Source organism: Chlorocebus sabaeus, chromosome 15 (genome assembly GCF_047675955.1).
Source record: "Chlorocebus sabaeus isolate Y175 chromosome 15, mChlSab1.0.hap1, whole genome shotgun sequence".
Classification (NCBI taxonomy): Eukaryota; Metazoa; Chordata; class Mammalia; order Primates; family Cercopithecidae; genus Chlorocebus; species Chlorocebus sabaeus.
The window spans coordinates 71,043,074-71,054,523 of NC_132918.1; the positions used below are offsets into that span (position 1 = coordinate 71,043,074).

General features: G+C 38.4%; 1 protein-coding gene across 3 annotated transcripts in view; it reads right to left on the bottom strand.

Annotated features, from left to right (window-relative positions):
• TOP2B (DNA topoisomerase II beta) overlaps positions 1–11,174 on the bottom strand; it is a 66,238-nt gene extending 55,064 nt beyond the window's left edge. For all 3 annotated transcript variants that reach the window (XM_008009297.3, XM_073023644.1, XM_008009296.3), the window contains exon 1: positions 10,464–11,174. In XM_008009297.3, the coding sequence (XP_008007488.1) occupies positions 10,464–10,532 (69 nt within the window). In that variant the 5' untranslated portion in view covers positions 10,533–11,174. The remainder of the gene's footprint in view (positions 1–10,463) is intronic.
• Positions 11,175–11,450: the final 276 nt, after the last annotated feature.

Sequence of the window (11,450 nt, forward strand, 5' to 3'; positions counted from 1 at the left end):
TGCCACCACACCTGGCTAATTTTAAAATTTTTTCTGGAGACAAGGTTTTACCATATTGCCCAGGATGGTCTTAAACTCCTGGCCTCAAGCGATTCTCCTGCACTGGCCTCCCAAAGTGCTGGGATTACAGGCATGAGGCACCATGCCTGACCCAACAGCACATTAAAAGGATTACACACAATAAGCAAATAGGATTTATACTTGAAATGCAACAGTGTTTCCAAATATTAAAAAAAATCATTGTACTATACCATATTAACAAAATGAAGGGCAAAAACCATATTATCATCTCAATTGATGCACAAAAAGCATCTGACGAAATTCAATACACTTTCCTGATAAAAACACATAACAAACTAGAAATAGAAAATACCTCAATATAATAAAAGCGATACACAAAAAGCCAACAGCTAACGCACACATACTGGTGAAAGACTAAAAACTTTTCCTCTAAGATCAGGAGGAACAAGGCAAGGATGCTCAATCTTGCCAATATTCAAGATAGTATTAGAGGTCCTATTCAGAGCAATTAAGACAAAAAAAGGAAATAAAAGGCATACAAATTAGAAAAGAAGTAGAATTATGCCCAAAAATCGTATAATCTTATAGTAGATAACACAAAAGATTCCAGAGAAAAACTATTACAACTAATAAATGATTTCAGCAAGTTGCAGGATACAAAAATTAGTTATGTTTTCATGCAGTAACCATGACCAATCAAAAAAGGAAATTATGAAAACAATCCCATTTACTATAGCCTCAAAAAGGATAAACTACCACAGAGTAAACTTAACCAAGGAGGTGAGAATAACATCAAAATACAAAACACTGTTAAAAGAAATGAAAAAAAGATACCAATAAATGGAAGGGCATTCCATTCTCATGATTTGAAAAACTTAAAATATTGTTAAAATGTCCAAACTATCCAAAGTGATCTACAGATTCAATGCCATTCCTACCAAAATCCCAATGGTATTTTTTGCAGAAATACGAAAAAAGAAAAATTCTAAAATTCATATGGAATCTCAAGAGGATCCATACAGCTAAATCAGTCTTTAATCAGAAGAATAAAGCTAAAGGCCTCACACCTCCTGATTTGAAAACCTGATTTTACTACAGAACAACGAAATCTAAAACAGTGTGGCACTGGCATATAGACAGAATAGAGAGCACAGAAATAAACCCTTACATAAAAGGCCAAATGATTTTTCACAGGAATGCCAAGACTACACATTGGGGAAAGGACAGTCTCTTCAACAAATGGTGCTGGGAAAACTAGATAACAAGCAAAAAGAATGAAGTTGAACTCTCATGCCACATACAAAAATTAACATAGATTAAAGACCTAAAAGTAATACCTAAAACTATAAAACTTCTAGAAGGAAACATAAAGGAAAAGCTTTGAGACATTGGATTTGGCAATGCTTTCATGGATATGGCACCAAAAGCACAGACAACAAAAGCAAAAATAGATGAACAGGACATCAAACTTAAAAATTTCTGTGCACCAAAGAAAACAATTGACAGAGTGAAAAGGCAACATACGGAATCGAGAAAATATCTGTAAACCATCAAAGGGTTAATATCCAAACTAGATAAGGAACTTCTATAACTCAACAACAATAACAAAATAACCTCATTCAAATGGATAAAGGATTTCAATAGACAATCCCCCAAATAAGATTTGCAAATGGTCAACAGCATATGAAAAGATAATCAACATTCCTAATAAGAGAAATGCAAATCAAAACCACAATAAGATATCACCTCACACCTATTAAGACAGCCATCAGAAAATAAGTGTTGGTAAGGATGTGGGGAAACTGGTACATTTCTACACGGCTGGTGAGAATATAAAATCCTAGAAAAATGCTATAACCATTATGGAAATAGTATGGAGGTTCCTCAAGAAATCAAAAATAGAATTACTATATGATCCAGCAATCCCACTTTTGGGTATATATCCAAAAGAATTCAAAGCAAAATCTCAAAGAGATATTTGCACACCCATGTTCATCATGGGTATTATTCATAATAGCCAAGAGGCAAGGCAACCCAAATGTCCACTGATGTATGAATGGATTTTTAAAATGTGGTATATAGATACAATGGAGTATTACGCAACCTCAAAAAACACGGAAATCCTGTCATGTGCTATAAAATGGATGAACCTCAAGGATATTATGCTAAACAACAAAATAAGCCAGTCACAAAGAACAAATATTGTATGATTACAATCATATAAAGTATCTACAGTAATCAAAATCATAGAAACGGTGGTTAACCAAGGGCTGGGGGGAGTGGGAATTAGTGTTTAGTAGATATAGTTTGTTTTGGAAAATGAAATACTTCTAGAGATCTGTTGCTTAACAATGTGAATATATTTAACACTACTGAACTCTACACTTAATAGCTAAGATAGTAAATTTAATGTTATATGTTTTTTACAACAAAAAAATTGAATATGTGAAATGTAGCTGACTTTATCTAATACTATTCATAATTTTCTCTAGGAAGAACATAGAAATACTGTAAAATGAGTGTGATGAATGTGTGACAATGTATTTTTTTCTAAATATCATATGACAAGTATTGAGGAAAGAAAAAGAGATACTATTCTATTTAACGTCAGGAAAAGCATTAAGGGATACATAGTATTTATAGAATACAATGGAAATCATTTGCAGATATTTCAAATCTACTCCCAATTACAGTATCAAACAACTTATGAAATCTGACATAGGGCATGGTGCCAAATACCTGTAGTCCCAGATACTCTGCAGTCTGAAACCGAGGATCAATCCCCTGAGCCCAAGAATTTGAGACCAGCCTGGGTGACAGCAAGCCTCCATCAGAAAAATAAATAAATAAATAAAAAACAAAAACCCTTAATACAAACCCTTAAACTTGGACGTTTCAATGAGTAAATAAGTTTATAATTACTATACTAAAAATAATTTGTGTTAATCTTTTATTGCTCTTTTATAGAAAATTTATATTAGTAAAGATAATTAAGTATTTTTAAATTCGTTTATCAAAATGGCATTGTTTAGTGAACATTACAAGAGTATATACAAAACATGAGCCCATTTTTGTCAGAAAAAAATTATGCATAATATATGCATGCATAGGAAAAAATGTGAAAAATGCCCAACAGAGTATCAATAAAAATTATCTATAGAGTAGAAATACATGCCATTTTTATCTTTTTTACACGTTTTCTAATTTCCTACAATGAATGCATAAACAAATATGTTAAAGGCTTATTAACCCATACATGTGAAAACATAATTAAGCTAGAATACAACTGAAGGTTTCTTTTCCTAGAGGCAATGTTTATACCTACTTATTACTTCTGCAACCCCAACTTTCTCACTAGAGGCTATGCAAAAACAAAATCAAAATACACAAATAAGATTGGCAGCCTTGGCAGAGTAGAAAGTAGAAACTAACACTAGAATTCAATTTGTCTTTTACGCTCCCATTCTCAACAAATGGTAATTTACATTGCTCACTGGCTGACTAGTGGCAAATACAGGTGGTTCTCCCCTGAGACTTTCATAAGTTTTTACAACAGAAACCAGAAATAATAGTCTCTTTCAACTCCTGTTTATCAGCAGAAAGTTGTCCCCTGAGCAATGTCCAGGATACTAAAAATCAAAATCTAGGGTAAGGGGAACGAGGGCAACTTACCCAGTTAATAAGATGATCCCATCCCTAGAACAGGTATGCATATTTAATACAAACCACCTTTGGCCTTAGAAGAGAGAAGCTAAATGAGAAACCTATTCTGCACTTTCTCCCTTGCTGTTATCATCACTATCTCTATCTCTTAAAAAAGAAGTCACCCCTGGGTAGCTCTTCAGTTTTAACACTTTTGCTGACAATATTCAGAAAAGAGAACAGGAAATTGCCTTGATCCACCACAAACTAGCAAACTCATATCTGCATGTTTGTAAAAGCACCTCAACTCCACAGATGATAAAAGAGAGTGATGTATATTTGACACAAGTAGGTTAACAGAATTATGCTCACTTTAGACCCAGCAGTGTCTTTTGATTTTACCTTTTCTTATTCTTTTATGTTCATAGTAACAAGATATCATGTTCTATAGCAATTGCTCCCAGTACTCCACATTGAATAAAAATTGACAATATGCCTTTAAAAATAATAAATTACTGGCCGGGCGCAGTGGATCACCCCTGTAATTCCAGCATTTTGGGAGGCCGAGGCAGGCAGATTACGAGGTCAGGAGATGGAGACCATCCTGGCTATCACGGAGAAACCTTGTCTCTACTAAAAAATACAAAAAATTAGCCAGGCGTGGTGGCAGGCACCTGTAGTCCCAGCTACTCGGGAGGCTGAGGCAGGAGAATGGCGTGAACCCGGGAGGTGGAGCTTGCAGTGAGCAAAGACAGCGCCACTGCACTCCAGCCTGGGCGACAGAGCTAGACTCCATCTCAAAAAAAAAAAAAAAAAAACCATAATAAGAATAATAATTTACCAAGAGCATTTTGAATAAATTTGCATTGAGACTAAATAAAACAATTGAAAACTTGTTATTTAAGTTTATTTGTAATTTATTTCCCTGCCTTAATTTATGTGAACAAATTACCAAACTACTTATAGTAATAAATAATGCCAGCATCCAATTACATTGGAATCTAAAAAATCAAGGCTACATTTTCATTCTCATAAAGAGAATAAAAATGTAAAATAATCACCATATTAAGATAAATTTCCTACACATATCTAAAAGTTGTTTTAATTCTATTCTTTTTCATTTATAACTATGATAACATTATTGACATTTTCTGAATTTCAAAAGTCAGCTGACAAATTAAACAAAGCATTTGGGGAAAATTTAAAATTGTAACAAAAATATCAAAACAAATATACAGACTATATATTTTAAATTTTAATCTACCTTACAGCACTTTTGCAATATTATTAATGCCTAATAAAAATACAGATTTAATACTAATCAAAGATTTGATCTTTTTCAAGAACATTTCTCAATCATCAGAAGAAAATGGAAAACATTCCAGTAAAACTTCCTAGTTTTCAAAACGACTATACACCAAGATCATTCTGCAAAACAAAAGATTCTTCAATGGACAGAGTTGTCACCTGAAATACAGCAATTTGGCAGAGCACCTACAGTTTCTGTTTTTCTGAGGGAGAATGAATTGCTGACAAAGAGGGTAAAGGAGATGGTTTGCCAGTTGGTACTAAAAAAGAACTGAGCCACTCATTCACATAATCGACACGGAAAGCTCTCCATCACCAGGCCAACAAGAGTGGAAGTGGGGGCTGGCAGCCTAGCAACAAGCCCCTTCTTTTACCTTCTTCTGTACAATCCCCTCAGACTTAACATTAACCTTTTATAACATCTCTCTCTTTTCTCCCTCAAGGCTGCCATCCCATGATGTTCATTCTAACCATATTTCACCTACATGTAAATGGAGAGACCATGCTATCTACCCACCATTAATGAAGCAAAAAGCAACAAATTGTCCCCCATCTTATGCTCCTTCAGAAATACCCTTCTAAACAAAGGGGCAAGGAAGAGATAAGAGATACTGAAGAGAGTAACAAATGCTTAGACTTCTGCTATGAAAATAAATAGGCTTTCTTTATAATAAAGGGAATGAAAATACTTATCACTGGATTAAAAAAGAAGGGAGAATGTATGTGTGAACCCATCTGGGAGCTACTATGTGCCAAGCACTACGATAATCTTAATTAATCTTTATACTGTATCTCCATGAAATAGACACTGTTATAATTCCCTTTGTACAGATATGAGATAACTAAGGTCGGGATAAGTGTTTTCCCAAAGCTAACAAAACTAGTACTTGAAAAAGGTGAATTATGAAACTAGATGATCTGATTTCACAGCCCATACTCTTAGCATTATGCTATACTAGATACACGTATTCTGAAAAAGGAAATATACTCCTTAACTTTTTGTATGTAAGTAAAAGTAAAAAGGTATATCCTAGATGTTTCCTTATTCTGTCATATCAGAGTATAAGATATGTTGTTTTGTCTTTCAATGCTTTTAAAGTTGAAGGCTATGTAAATGTTAAGAACACTGAGTCTGGTTTAAATTCCACCTGAGCCTTAACCATGTGCCTAAGAATTTGTTACCTAATCTCTAAACCTGTTTTCTTCTCTGCAAATAGGAACAACTATAGCTACTTCAACTTTTCATTAAAATGGGGTTCCATATGTGTTAATATTTTTAAAAATTCAAGAAGTTTATTTTTTAAAGTATACTCAGTAAAATGCAACTGTTGCCACCACCTAAACAACAAATCTGGGATTACAGATGAACATACTTCTATTCAGAAAAATTAAGTTTATTTAAAAAGTGCCTAAATACTGCTATATCATGTACTTGAGAATGTATCTAAAAAACACTGCTACTTAAACACTTGTTCTATTAATGACAGAAGACTTTTTAGAAAGTCAATATGTCAGTTATCCAATTTGTTAATAACTGAGACTAGATTATGTATCCAGATCTTTGTTCAACACTATAAAGGATATAAACAAGGAAAATACATGCTCTCTTAACTTCAGAAGTTTGTAATATTGTTAAGGCAAAGTTATCATGCATGAAAGTTACATAAAAAATAAAGACTTCTGTTTTATGATTCATGAGAGTAACAAACATTCAATGAAAGAAAAAGATGAGTATAAACTGGAAAATAATAATGTGATGAGGCTCTGAGCTAGCCCTGAAGAGCAGTTAAGATTGAGACTAGTAAAGAGAAGTGAAAGAGTAATTCTGGATGGAAGGTAAATATGTAAAGACAAAGTGACAAAAACAAGCATAACTTGTACAGGGAACAGTGAAGAGATAAATCTAACTATGGAGACTATAATAAATAAATTTCATTGGAAAGGGCACATAGTTTATGAAAAGCTCAGCAATTTAGACAACCACTAAATCAAGGTTCTTAAAACAAATCTTTAAACAATATTTAAATACATAGTCATGTTTAATTAGAGATATTCACAGTCCAAAAAATATGAGTTACATATTTCAAAACATTTTACTTTTGAGAAAATTACAGTATTTGTGGCTCTACAGTTTTTCAAAAAGAGACTTAACTGTTAGAGATAAATACTGAAATATTTACAGAGAAAGTGATAACATTCTAGGATTTGCTCTGCTTCAAAAGAATGAGAAGGGATAAAGTGGGTGGTCTTAGGTTGATAATTTTTTTTTTCTTTTTTTTTTTTATGAGACAAGAGTTTCGCTCTTGATGCCCAGGCTCGAGTGCAATGACATGAGCTCAGCTCACCGCAACCTCCGCCTCCCAGGTTCAAGCGATTCTCCTGCCTCAGCCTCCCGAGTGGCTGGGATTACAGGCATGCACAACCAGCCCGGCTAATTTTGTATTTTTAGTAGAGACAGGGTTTTTCCATGTGGGTCAGGCTGGTCTTGAACTTCTGACCTCAGGTGATCCACCTGCCTCGGCCTCCCAAAGTTCTGGGATTACAGGCGTGAGCCACCGCACCCAGCAGGTTGATAATTACTGAAGCTTAAGGCTAAATAGAGGGAAGCCTGTTATACTATTCTGGTTACCACTTTTTGAGATGCTTAACATTTTCCATTACAATTTTTTTTTAATCTACCAAGTTAGAATATTGTTGAGAAAAGGATCAAGTCATATAACTATATTCTAATATTTCCACAAATGTATTTGCTACAGTCACTTATGATACAAGACTGACAGAATCAACCAGACTACTACTGTCTACTAATCAAAGCTTTACAAAGAATTAATTCAAGAAACCCTGTTGGCTTAAGAGAAGCCTTTGTAACTGCTATACATTTTAAACCAAAATAGCTTTGCCATGTTTATATTTTTTACTTTTTTTAATTATAAAAAATTCTGGTTGAGATACTACTACAAATTAAACACAAACCAAATGAATTATTAAAAGAAATTAATGCCAGTCCTAAAACCACTTGGCTTTGTGGTTTCAGATATTGAAAGGTAAATTTTCAAGCAATGACAACATTAACAACACATGCTGGCATGCATCCCAACAGTAGTTAATATCAGCAACACATGGCATACAACTCCCCACCCAGAAGAAAGAAATCAGGGGCTAATTCTATTTTTATTTCTTCCTGTTATCCACAAGCAGGTGGCAACATAACACTAGCTTCAATAAAGCAGACGAAGTTACCTTTCTCAAAATAGATGACCACTGCAATAAAGCCCCAACTCGTGCACAGGAAAAATAAATTTGCTTTTACCCCAGCTAAAAGATATTTTATGTAAAATCAACTGCAATTATTATTTGAGTGTGCATTTCTTGAAGTTCACCAATAACAACATTCATTAAGTCCAGCACTGTGCTACATACGTTATCTCATTTCATTCTCAATGCAACCTTATTTGACAGATTAAAAAAACAGGCTTAGAAAGGTAAAGTTCCTTGGGAAAAGTCCAACTAAATGTGTTGGAGAGACAGTATCTGAACCTACATCAGCCTGATGTCAAAGCCCATAACTACCTCACTATATTGCCTCCCATAAAATCAAACCAGTCTATGATCAATGACGTCTATTATGGACATAAAGATGCTCATATAACCTAACTGAAATTTAGAGTAAGCATCAACTCTTAAAGAAGATTTATAGGAGTGATTATCTTTTTAATAAACTTCTAATTCCATAAGATATACTCTATAAATAAAAGACTAAGTGATCTTCACTTGTCTTTATTTTACTGCATTTCCCATATTTTCCATAATTCACTTTATAATGAAAATTCCTTTAATCAATAAGTCAATTTCAGTTTCAAATGGATTTTTCTATGTTGAATGAGATCCTCCAAGTTTTGCTAAATTTATTAGCAATGAGTTTCCTATGGAGCTTGAAAGAAATAAATTGTTACTTAATTATTTACAAAATTATACAACAGGAAATTAAAGTACTGCTATCAAATGTTAAAGCCAACAATCTACTATGGAGCAAAACATTTACCGTTATAGAACCAGAGGTCTTCAGAACAAACACCGATCAGGCCTCAACACTTCCAAGTAGTGAATGAGAACTTACAATACCATTTGGCTGTCTCAGTCAATTTTCCGACGTCTGATTTTACTGACGGGTAAAAGCCATTAATTCTGAAAGTCATTCTTTTGCATGTATCTGTCCATCTCCTCCTTCCTCTCACATACCCTCTACTGCAAGTCCACATGGACCACTTAGCATCTGACATTTTCTCTCCTGGCTCTAGTCCCTTCATACTTTCATTCTACATAACTGGAGTAATATACAACATTCAGAGAATTGCAACAATAAAAGCCTGGCAAGTTATTTTGCAATGTACCCTGGCACGCAAACATAAGTGATTAAAATATTTTGCTGCTGTCACTAACACCCTTTTTATAAGAAGCAGTTATCAATATAGCACAAATTGCTACTCAACTCACCTAAACCTCACCCAAAGAGAAAATGAATTAAGTAACAAAAATGCCTATATGAAAGCTTCCTTGAGGTATTTAAAACAGGAAAGGGGGAACAGACCGTCAAAAGTCCAGAAAAATGTAACATTTTTTACTTTTCTCCGAAATACCTAGATTTTCTGTATAGGAAATGACCCTGGTCTGAACTCCACGCTGAGCAAGTGAAATGCCGGTGAATTATCGATCTGTCGTGGGAATCCGGTCTCCCTTCCTCCTTCCGCTGCAGCTACTTCTACTTCCCAGCAGGAACTGAGCGTCGAAATCCTTTAACTCCAAGACTAAGCACTTCAGTTACCTCTCCGGGACACCCATTCAGCCCCCACCCCGTTACACCTGCGATGCTGACGTAGGCAAGCACTTCTTTTAATAATCTCACCCTGGCAGAGTGAAGACCTACAGTATTAACTGCTGTGAAAGTCATCCCAACTGCGCTCTCAACTGAATGAGACTTTCCAAATCGAAGTGCAAGTTGCTGTAGAAGTCCCAGTGCATTCTTCTTTGAGAGATTAAAGCCCCAGAAAGGGCTGCATTTAAAATACACACACACCCCTTTTCCCAGGGTTTTCTTAAACTACATTTGGAGAAAATGCTGCCCCACACAGACACACTTGCATTATCACCTTCCCCACCATTTCAGGCCCGGCTGCCCCGGAAGAGTCTGGTTAAAAGGAAAAGAGAGGAAGCGGGGGCTGTATGTTACGTTCGCGATTTTGTCCCCCCAGAGTTTCAAGTACACATTACGCTCTGGCAGTCAGGGCTTCCAGAGAGGCACAGAGAAAAAGAAAAAGAAAAGGCGCGGGGAGCCGGCTGGAGGATTCTGCAAGCACAGGCCCCGATGGAGCGCCCGTTCCGGAGATGGGATTTCCCTCCCTTTCCCCTCCCCCGCCCGTTCGGACCCGCGGAATTCCGCCCCCGCCGCGAGCCCGGAACAATGCAGCCGCCCATCCCGGAGACCCGTCACTTACCACCCAGGTCAGTGCACCGTTGCCGCCGCCCACGCCGGCTCCCGCGCCGCAGCCACCCGACTTGGCCATGGCGAGTGCCTCCAGCTCACAGGCCCCGAGGCCGCAGCCGCCGCTCCCGCCTCCCTGCGGGCCGCTAGGCCCCGCCGCTCCGCACCCACCGCTCCACTCGCCGCACTCCTAGCCGCGCCGACCCCCGCGCCCCATCGCGAACACTCGGAGCGGACGTCTAGCCGAGCCCGCTGAGGAGGCCGCGCCGCCGGCTGCCCTCAAACTCGAGGCGCGGCGTCCGCGTCGCCCGGGCCTAGCGTGGCGGCTGGGGAAGAGAAAGCAGGGAGCGACCGGCGACCGCCGAGCGGCGGCGCTGCCTTCTCGCCCGCCCGCGGGCGCCGCTGCAGGCCGGGCTGAAGCCCGGGCGTGCGAGCCGCGAGGGCGGCCGGGGAGCCGGAGGCGCTCGAACGTGGCGAGGACGCAGAGGTGCCTTGTCCTTCTCACACTCCGCGAAGGCCAGCCGCTCGAGTCGCCAGAGTAGTCGTCCCGGTCGCCGCCGCTGCTTCAAAGGCCACCTTAGCCTCGCTGCAGCCCCGGTTTCCTCACACACACACACCGAGAGGGACAATAAACAGAGCCGCCGCCGCCGCCACGGTCACCTCCCTCTTGTCCGGCATAACACCGCACACACACATTTGCACACCGGGGAGAGAGGGAGGGCGCGGCGGCCGCCCCCGCTGTCAGTCAGCGCCATGCCGTCCAATCGGGGCCTTGTCGCCACAGCCTCTCGGCCAATCCCAAAATTCCAAGCCCCCTGGAGGGGCGGGACCCGAGGGGAAAACGTCATTGCGGGTAGCAACCGAAAGGAAGACTTGGGGTTTTTGTTTGTGTGTGTGTCTGTGGGTTTTCCATTTGAAGGGAGAGCAGGGGCTGCTGTCAAGGGTCAATTGAGGGCGGCAAAGGGAAGGGTCGAATTGGCCTCGGGTCGATTGTAATCCT